The following is an 11,250-nucleotide window of genomic DNA, read 5'->3' on the forward strand; positions in this document are numbered from 1 at the left end:
TTTCAAGTCTGTTTGGAAAACGTTACAAGGTACGTAGAAAATTTAACGAGACTTTCGTTCCAAGCGCACGTTTGCAAAAATAAGGAAGGCGATACAAAAATTATAGCTATATTAAATTTAAGAAATAAGCTTCGAATTCTAATTGTTAAAATTCGAAAATTTTCCGATTCGGATATTTTATAAATCAGCAATTTTCTGTCGCGAATTTTATTATTCGAGAATTTTCCAATTCGGTAATATTATAAACTGTCGAGAATTTTATTATTCGGGAATTTTATAATTCTGAAATTTTACTATTCGAAATTTTATTATTCGGGAATTTTCCAATTCGGTATTTTTATTTTTCGGCAATTTTATTATTGGTGAATTTTATTTTTCGGCCATTTTCCAATTCGGTATTTTTATTTTTCGGCAATTTTATTATTCGCGAATTTGATTAATCGAGAATTTTCTAATTCGGGAATTTTCCAATTCGGTATTTTTATTTTTCGGCAATTTTATTATTGGTGAATTTTATTTTTCCGCCATTTTCCAATTCGGTATTTTTATTTTTCGGTAATTTTATTATTCGTGTATTTTATTATTTGGGAATTTTCCATATCGGTATTTTTATTTTTCGGCAATTTTATTATTCGCGAATTTGATTAATCGAGAATTTTCTAATTCGGGAATTTTATTTTTCGGGATTTTTCAGTCGTCCCTTTTTTAAAGGCTGAAATATTTAAAAATCATTTAAATTTCTCCAGAACCTTTTGAAAATTATATTTGCATAAATTTAAAAATAAGGTGATAATACTTATTTTCTTGTTCTCAATTCTCAGAATTGAATTTCAACATGAATTTATTATAGCACTTTGAAAAATAATTTTCGATTAATTTGAGTGTTGATAAGATGAAAAAATATTCGTTAATGGTCTTTATTTAAGAATGGCATTAAAATTTTTAAATATTTTAACTTCTTTAGAAATTATAATTGATTAAAAAAATATATCTCATTTAAGAGTTTGTTATTTAATTGCAATAAAAAACAATATTTTAGAATTTATCATATTCCTTGTTTATTATCTATAGATATAATATATTTATTATATCGTATCATTATATTTTAAAAAGGCAACATAAAAAAAAAATATTTCTGTCATCAAAAAAAATTGCAGAATTATAAAATAAATGAATTAATTAATTATTAATTAAATTGTTTGCCTTATCGGTCTTAACATCGGTGAATTTTAGTTTCGGATATTTTTAAATTCGGAATTTGATTTTTTGTCAATTAAAAATCTAGACGTTATTTGAAATTTGGAAAATTTTGTAATTTGATAATAATATATTTTTTTTCATTGATTTGTGTATTTGCTATTTATTTTTTAATTATTTGACCAAACTCCAACAATTTATTTTATTTTATTTTATTTTTTTTTTTATTTTTTCGTTTGTCAGGAAAAGGTAAGACGAGCTCAAGAGCTGATGGAGTTGCAAAAAAAGCAGCGTGTCGAGGAAGAAATGAGAAAGGAGAAGGAGCGCGAAATAGAGCGTCGAAAGAGGGAACGCGAAGTTCAGGAAATGCGTTTGAAGCAGCGAGATTTGGAGATAAAGCAGTCGCTAGAGGAAAGATTGAGGGAAAAGGCGGAGGATGCTGCAGCCAGAGAAAGAGTTAGGCAACAAATTGCTCAGGATAAATTGATGCGAAAGGAGAGAGAGCAGGCTCTCCAGGTTTGTTATATTTATTTATTTATTTATTATATTTTTCATCTACAATTTTTCTACGATTTCGAAAAAAAATACAGTAAAGAGAGCATTTTCGGCTAATTTTGCCAAGAAGATTAATTTTCTGCGAAAAAATGAATTCTGAAGAAATTTATATCAATTTTTTTAAAAATAGGTATTTTTTTAACCGAGAAGACGAATTTTCATGAAAAGAAATATTTTTTTTATCAGCCAGTTGAATTTTCAAATAGGAAGAATAATTTTTTACCAGAAAATTCAAATATTTTGATACGGAATATTTTAATTTTTAGTTTGTAGAGATTGAATTGTTATGGTTAATTTAGAATTAATTTAATAATTCATAATACCGAATAAATAGTTCAATTTTCAACTTAATTTTGAGTCACAAAATATCAGTTTTTAAGTAAAATTGTGAATTTTTAACTGTAATAGTTTAGTTTCAAACCGAAAATATGAATTTTCAAACAAGATGATTAATTTTCTACAAACAAAAGACGATTTTTCAACAAAATTCGTGAATTATTAACCAAATAGATAAATTTTCAAGTAAAAAGATCAATTTTCAATTAAAAAGATGAATTTTTTAAACAAGAAGATTAATTTTCCACCAAAAAAGACGATTTTTTAAATAAAACGCATGCATTATTAACTATAAAATATAAATTTGTAACAAAATGATTAAATTTTTAACTAAAAAATACATGATTTTTTAACAAAATAGTCAAATTTTTACCAGAAAAGACTAATCTTGAATCAAATACTTGAAATTTTAACAATAAAGGCAAGTTTTTTACCAGAAAAAAAAGAATTTTCATAAAAATAAATATATTTTCTATAAAGTAGTTTAATTTTCAACCAGGAAGAATAATTTTCTAATTGAAAATACTAATTTTGAATCGAATAGTTGATTTTTTTTCAAAATGAATATATTTTTTGATCAAAAAGATTAATTTTCTACCAGAAAAAATTTAATTTTCAACAAAGAACTTACATTTTTAACCAGAAAGTTAAGTTTTTTACCAGAAAAAAATAATTTTCATGAAAATAAATATATATTTTCTATTAAGTAGTTGAATTTTCAGCCAAGAAGAATAGTTTTTTGAACGAAATGACTAATTTTGAATCGAATACATGAATTTTTAACCAAATGCCAGAATTTTTTATCTGAAAAGAGGCATTTTTTTGAAAATAAATGTATTTTTTTACGAAATATTTACATTTTTAACCAAAAAGATTAATTTTCTATCCGAAAAAATTTAATTTTCAACAAATTACATAATTTTTTAATAAATAGTTAAATTTTTTTACCAGAAAAGATTAATTTTCTTGAAAATAAATATATTTTTTATCAAGTAATTGAATTTTTAACAAGGAAGAATAATTTTTTACCAGAAAAGACTAATTTTCAATAAAATACATGAATTTTTCACCAAAAAGTTGAATTTCTTACCAGAAAAGACGAATTTTCTTCAAAATAATTGTATTTTTTACGAAATAGTTGAATTTTCAATCATGAAGATTAATTTTCTACCACAAAAAAATTAATTTTCAACAAAATACATAAATTTTTAACCTTATAGATCAGTTTTTTTAACCATAAAAGACTCATTTTCATGAAAGTAAATATATTTTCTATCAAGTAGTTAGATTTTCAGCCAAGAAGAATAATTTTCTGGAAGAAAAAACTAATTTTTAATCAAATACATCCATTTTTTACCAAATAGTTGCATTTTTTACCTGAAAAGAGGAATTTTTTTCGAAATAAATGTATTTTTTACGAAATAGTTTAATTTTCAAACAAGAAAATTAATTTTTTACCAAGAAATACAATTTTTCAATAAAACACATGAAATTTTCAACTATTAAACATTAATTTTTGAACCTAAGACAAACAAATTCTCAAACAAAAATATGAATTTTCAAACAAGAAAATTAATTTTCAACCAAAAGGACGATTTTTCAACCAATACATGAGTTGTCAACGATAAAAGATAAATATTAAACAAAATAAATTAATTTTACAAAAGATAAAGTTTCAACTGAAAATATTTAAGTTAAATTTTGTGGGAAAAAAAATAATTTTTTAACTAAAATGTTGAATATTTAACTAAAATAGTTCAATTATGAATAAATAATATGAATTTTCAAGGAAGAAGATTAATTTTCTAATTAAAAAAAAAACGATTTTTCAACAAAATATATGAATTTTAAACTATAAAAGATCAATTTTCGATCAAAAAATGGAACAGTTAAATTTTCAGTTAAAAAAATTAATTTTCAAAAAAGAAAACAAACAAATTTTCAAACCAAATGATCAATATTCAAACAAGATAATTAATTCTTTACCAAAAAGAGGATTTTTCAACAAATACATGAGTTTTCAACGATAGAAGATAAATTTAAACCAAATAAATGTCTACCAAAAAAGACAATTTATCTTTTTCAAAAAACATGAATTTTTCAACTATAAAGGATAAATTTTTAACCAAATAATTTAATTTTGAACTAAAAAAGATTAATTTTCAACCAGAAATAGTATAGTTAAATTTTCAGATAAAAAAATTAATTTTCAACTAAAATCATGAATTTTTAACTTGAATAGTTCAATTTGAAACCAAAAAAAATAAATTTTCAAACAAGAAGATTAATTTTCTGATAAAAAAGTTAAATTTTATTTTTAAAAATTAACTTTTACGTAAAATTACAAATCTTCCATTTGAATAGTTGAATTTTAAACCGAAAATATGATGTTTTAACCAAAAAAATTTAATTTTCTACCAAAAGTGAAATTGTAAAATTTTCAGTTGAAAAAATCATTTTCAAACAAACTAAATTTTTCTACAAAATACATCAATTTTAAACCACGAAGATGAATTTTCGATTTAAAATATGGAATAGTGAAATTATTAGTTAAAACTACTTAAAATTTTCAAAAAAATAATTAAGTTTTTAAACAAATAGTTCGATTTTCTTCTAAAAACTTTAGTTTTATACCAAAAAAAACATGAATTTTTAGCAGAATTTTTTTATTTTTAATAAAAAATAAAAATTTGAACAAAACTCATGATTTTTTTACGAAAAAGATTAATTACTTACCAACAAACACCAATTTTCAAGCAAATAGTCTAATATTAAACTGAATTAGTCAAATTTTCAATTATAAAATTGATTTTCAAATAAATAAAAAAACTATCTTTAAAATAGTCAGTAAACCCCTATGAAAAGAGCCAGGGAATTTTCGATAAACTGAAATTTTTAAAACTCTGTGTTGTCACTAAAAATGTTTTTAAAAAATTTAGAAATAAACATTTGTTTCATTTTAATTTTTAGTTGAAAATTGAACTAATTTCTTGAATTTTTTAAAATTAATTATTTTAAATAATAATTTAACTATTCCATTTTTTTTAATTTTAAATTTCCCTGTTAAAAATTTAACTATTTTCTTAAAATTTTTTTTTTTTTTTTTGTTGAAATTTAATTTTCGACGAAAAATGTAATAGTTGATATTTAAATAAAATGTAATTAAAAATAGAAAAAAAGAGTTAAATTTAACCAACAAAGACAATTTTTTAACTAAATAATTAAATTGTCTACCAAATTATTTAATTTTCTAGCCGAATTTTTTGTGTTTCCAAAATTGTTTAATATTTAACCCGAAAAAGTGAATTTTCAACAAAAAAGTTTTTTTTTTTAACCAAAAAAGATTGATTTTTAAACAGAAAGTTGCATTTATAACCAAAATAAGATAAAATTTCGACAAAAAGAGATGTATTTTCAAAAGAAAAAAATGAATGTTTAACAAAATAGTTGAATTTTCTCAAAAAAAAATTGTAGTCAATAAAAAAACAAAATTTCAATCAACTTGTTGAATTATCATATCATATTATCATATTTTATTGAAAAGTCATTCTTTTCGGACGAAAAATGAACTGTTTTGTTAAAAATTCATCTCCTTGGTTGAAAATTTAATTTTTTTTTAATTATTTTTTTTTCTAGTGAAAATCTGTCTTTTTTATATGCAATTTCAACTATTTATTTAAAAATTTTATGTATTTTGTTTCAAAAAAAGGTATTTTTTAATAAAAAATTATAAATTAAATAAAAAATCTTCTTGGTGTAAAATTCGTCATTTTGTTTGAGAATTCAATTTCGTAGATTGAAAATTCAGCTTTTTGGTTATTAAAATCAACTTTTTCAAAAATTTAACTTTTCTTGTTGAAAATTCAAAATATTTTGTTTAAAAGTCAAGTTTTTTTGGTCGTAAACTCAACCGTTTTTTTGAAAATATACTTTTTTCTTGAAAATTAATCTCTTTTTTTAAATTAAATTATTTTATCAAATATTTCTATTTTTTATTGAAAAATTATTATTTTTTTGCTTGAAAATCCAACTATTTATTTAAAATTTCATGTATTTTAATTAAAAAGGTTTTTTTTTCGCATAAAAATTCTTTGCGGTGGAAAATTCCTCGGTTTGTTGAAAATGTTATTATTTTGTTCAAATTAATTTTTTTATGTAATATCAACTATTATATTTTTTGTTAAAAATTCGTATTTTTGTTGAAAATTCAAGCTTTTTTGTTTGAAAATTGAACCGTTTTGTTGAAAATGGACTTTTTTCCTTAAAAATTCATCTCTTTGCTTAAAATTTAAATTATTTTAATAAATGTTTCTATTTTTTATTGAAAAAATATCTTTTTTATTTGAAAATCAAACTATTTATTTTAAAATTCATTTATTTTATCTAAAAAGACCTTTTTTTGGTTAAAAATAATTATTCTTCATAAACAATTTGTCGTTTTGTTGAAAATGTTCTTATTTTGTTGAAATTAATTTTTTTCATGTATTATCAACTATTTGTTTTAAAAAATCAAGCTATTTTGTGTGAAAAACTCAACTCTTTCGTTGCAAATTAATTTTTTTTTCGTTGAAAATTCTTCTTTTTGTTTGAAAGTTGAATTATTTCGTTGAATTTTTTTTTCTAGTTACCGTATTAAACTATTTTGTTGAAAAAGTTGAAAGTTCAACAAAATAGTTGAATTTTCAATTAAACAAAAAAAAGTTTCTGTCAAGAAAGACACAAAATTTCAATCAAACTGTGATGGAATTATTAAGTTGAATTTTCAACAAAATAATTTAATTTTTAAATAGATAATAAAATTTTCAAATAGAAATTATCTCGGAAAAATTTAAGGGAATTTAAACGAATTTGATGCAAAACCTGAGAATTCATGGCGAGGTTAAAATACTTCAGAATGAATTAAATAAAAACTTTTTAAAAAACACTGAATAAAGTAGAAATGAGTAAATTTAGAAGAATGGAGAGTAAATTCTAAAAAGTATTTTTAAATCTTTGAAACTACTAATTTCTAACAAAAAAAAAATGAATAATGATTACAAAATAATTCAAATGAATTGGAAATAATTTTAAAAATCGAAAAAATTCCATTTATTTTAGTAGAATTTGAGTGAATTCGGAGGAATTGAAAAGAATTCAGGATAAATTCTTAAGAATTTAGGGCGACTTTTAAATGAATTGTAAAAAATATTTAAAAATCTCTTTAAACTTTTTAAAATCCTTTCAATTCTTTTTTTATTCCTTTAAAATCTCATTAAATTATTGAAATCAATTTAAAATTTGATTTAATCTTTAAAATAAAAACCTAAAATATTTTAAATCCTTTCATATCTTTTTAAGTTCCGTGAAAATTTTTAAGCTCTTGGAATAATTAGAACTGTATAAATTTAAAATTCAAGTAAATTAAAATAATTCAAAAGAATTCCGATGAATTAAAAGATTTGATGATAAATTAATAATTCAGGGTAAAATTAAAAAAAAATGTAATATCTTCAAATCTTAGAAACCCTACAAAATACCTCACTTCTCTTGAATAAATTCTTTGAAGTTCATTAAAATATGATTAAATCCCATGAAATTCTATGAAATCTGGCGATATTTCCTGAAATTTTGGAAAATTTATTAAAATACCTTGAGATATTAAAAAAAATCCTTAGAATCATTGAAATCCTTGGAACCCTTACAAAATCCAGTAAAATCTTTTAAATTCCTTGAAATGAAAATAATTTACAAGCTCCTTTGAATCATTTGAAATTCCCCAAAATATTTAAAATCCTTTTAAATATTTTAAAATCCCCTGAAACATTTAAAAGCATTTGAAAATCACTTAGAACTTTTTTAAATACCCTAAAATCTTTAAAATCCCTTCAATTTATTGAAATATATCAGAAATTTCGCAAAACCTTAAAAAATATCGTAAAATAGACCAAAAAGGCGTATTTTCAAAAAAAATTACATAGCCCACTGCGATCGAGTAATGGTCCAGATTTTCCAGCCAACCTCGATAGAGTAATGTTCTCAGTTCTAAATATAAATTTTTAATTAAATATTTTGAACAATGAAAATGATGCCATTCAGCATTTTATTTCATTTACTTTTAGTTTATATTTTTCTTTTTGAAAATTTTTCAACTAAACAGTTGATTTTTTAACCGCGATCGAGTAATTGCCTATGATTTCAAGTCAACCTCGATGGAGTAATGGTCTGGGTTCTACACATAAATTTTCACTTAAATAAAAAAAATTAAAATATTATTAAATCCCATAGAATGCAGAATCTTAAAAAATACCCTACAAAATTTCAAAACAATTAAATTCAATTCAGAAATAAAGAATAATGAAAAACAATCAAATTAAAAGTAAAGTTGAAATTACCTTTTTTGTATAAATAGTTGGTAAATTTAGAGTGTAAGGATAGAAAATTAAAAGACTGTTTTCAAAATTGTATAAAATCGAAATCTTTTTAAACTAATTATTTTTAATAATTGAAATTGGCATACACATAAACCTCCATGGATATAAAATATGAGTTGATACAACATTGTTTGTGCCGAGACTTGACTTTTTTTATCTCTAAAAAATGATTTCGGGGCCTGCTTCTAAATCTATGTAGAAAAATCTAAAAAGCATCATCATGAACGAAAATTTAGAAAGGTATTTTTGTCAAAAAAACAGCAAAATTCTTCACAACAGCAGCCTGAAAAGCAGGTAAAAACGCCTTCTTCGTCCAGCAGCGAAGCGTCTGTGGCGAGGATTCAATTTAGATTGCCATCAGGCAGTACGCATATGGGACAATTTGAACCATTAAGTACACTTGGATCACTACGCGACTACGTAGTTATGAATATTGAATTACCGTTTCAACAATTTTCACTGTCCACTTCTTTTCCAAGAAGAGACCTGCTTCCTGAGAATGATAATAAGACTCTGAGTGATCTAGGACTGGTGCCGACATCCGTAATTTTGATTTTACCATTGAGAAATGTGAGTAATTCATCATTTTTTTGACGTATAAATCTTCTTTTGCGAGCGAAGAAGGGTCAATGTACGATGAAAAATTTTCAAACCGTTTTCTTGGATATCAAGCGGTTTAAGAGAAAAAAGGATTTAAAGAAATCGAGTAATGGTCTCTAGGGGTTTAAGCCAACCGCTATAGAGTAATGGTCTGGGTTCTAGACATAAAGTTTTTTTTAAATAGTTAGAATAATGAATGTGATGACAGGCAACATTTTATTAAATTAGTTTTTAGTTCATATTTTTTAAATTTGTTAACTAAATAGTTGAATTAATCAAAAATTAGTGAATTAATTAATAAAAAAGATTAATTTTCTGCCTAAAAGACGAAAAAAAACACATAAACAACCGCGATCGAGTAATGGTCTAGGTTCTTAAGCAAACCTCGATCGAGTAATGGTCTATGTTCTAGACATAAATTTGTACTTAAATAGTTTGAAAAATTAATGAGCTGCCAGTACAAATTTCATTCTAATAATTTGTAGTGTATATTTTTCGTTTCTACATTTTCTTAAGTAAATAGTTGAATTATTAATTTAAAAAAAAAGATTAATTTTCTGCCTACAAGACGGAAAAAACACATACACAACCGCGATCGAGTAATGGTCAAGGGTTTCAAGCCAACCTCGATCGAGTAATGGTCTAGATTCTAGACATACATTTTTACTGAAATAGTTTGAACAATGAAAATGATGCCATTCAACATTTTATTTCGTTAGTTTTTAGTTTATATTTTTATTTTCTAAAATTTTTGTACTAAATAGTTGAATTTGTAACCAAAAATATAATTTTTTTTACCAAAAAGACGTATTTTAAAAAAATTACAGAGCCATCTGCGATCGAGTAATAGTCCAGGTTTTCCAGACAACCTCGATAGAATAATGGTCTCAGTTCTAGAACTTAAATATTTGGAGCAATGAAAATGATGCCTTTCAACTTTTCATTTTATTTATATTTACTTTATATTTTTCTTTTCTAAAATTTTTCACCTAAAGAGTTGGATTTTCAACGAATTTTCAAAAAAAAAAAACATACTCAACCGCGATCGAGTAATGATCTAGGTTTTTGAGCCAACCTCGATCGAGTAATGGTCTAGGTTCTAGACATAAATTTTTACTATTCCATATTACTATTTTGCTATTCCAAAATTTCTTTCATTAATTTTTAGTTTATATTTTTCTTTTTTTTTTAATTTTTTAACTAAATAGTTGAAATATTAATCAAAAAGAATAATTTTTTTGCCAAAAAGGCGAATTAGAAAAAATTAAATATCAGTAAAAATTTTATTCCATCAATTTTTATTTTTATTTTCTAAATTTTTTTTACCAAATAGTTGAATTATTAATTAAAAAGATTAATTTTCTGCCATAAAGGCGAATTTTCAACACAAAAATTCAATATCCAACCGCGATCGAGTAATGGTCTAGGTTCTAGACTAGAGACGCTGCCCTCATGCGTTCGTGTCTATGTACTTTTTCTCTAGTTCTTTTTCGCTCACATTATTTTACAGTAAATTTACATAAATATTCTTTTAATAATAATAAATATTTTAAAGGTAGTAATAATGTTTTTAATATATTTTAAAAATAGAAATTTTCATATTCCTTACACTGAAATTTGGTATGAATAAGTTTACTTTTGTAGTACGTAATACATTTTTATGTAATAAATGTTATTATTTTCTCATTTTTCTTTACTGTTACCAGTAAAAAATTAATTAAAAATGCCTAAAATTATAAAATCAGGAATTGGTTTAATTTTTAGCCGGTAAAAATAATTTATTACGTATTACAAACATCAACTTATGGATAAACAATTTTTTCTAGCAGAAATAATAATTTTTTTATTTTTAAAATATATTTAAACAAATATTTATTATAATATTTATATATGCATATTCATGTTTAAATTATTTGAAAAAAAGAATTTAAAAAACAAATACGAGTACACGAACGCATGACAGTAAATATTCTATCTTAGAACCCAGACCATTATTCTATCGCGGTTGACTCGAACAATGGTCCATATGCATGGAATTCGGTCAATTTTGGCCCTATTGTATTATTGTCTTAGTCAAAACTACTTTTTCCTATATATTTTTATTTTATTTTTTTTTTATTTTTAAGAACTATTTAATGAAATAATAAAATTA

At 22.8% G+C, this 11,250-nt stretch overlaps 1 protein-coding gene across 1 annotated transcript in view; it reads left to right on the top strand.

Annotated features, from left to right (window-relative positions):
* LOC117167855 (UBX domain-containing protein 4) overlaps window positions 1-11,250 on the top strand; it is a 38,076-nt gene that overhangs the window by 17,794 nt on the left and 9,032 nt on the right. Inside the window, exons 4-5 of the mRNA XM_033353065.1 lie at window positions 1,441-1,713; window positions 8,760-9,068. Coding sequence (XP_033208956.1) covers window positions 1,441-1,713; window positions 8,760-9,068 — 582 coding nt within the window. The remainder of the gene's footprint in view (window positions 1-1,440; window positions 1,714-8,759; window positions 9,069-11,250) is intronic.

Source organism: Belonocnema kinseyi, chromosome 2, assembly GCF_010883055.1.
Source record: "Belonocnema kinseyi isolate 2016_QV_RU_SX_M_011 chromosome 2, B_treatae_v1, whole genome shotgun sequence".
NCBI lineage: Eukaryota > Metazoa > Arthropoda > Insecta > Hymenoptera > Cynipidae > Belonocnema > Belonocnema kinseyi.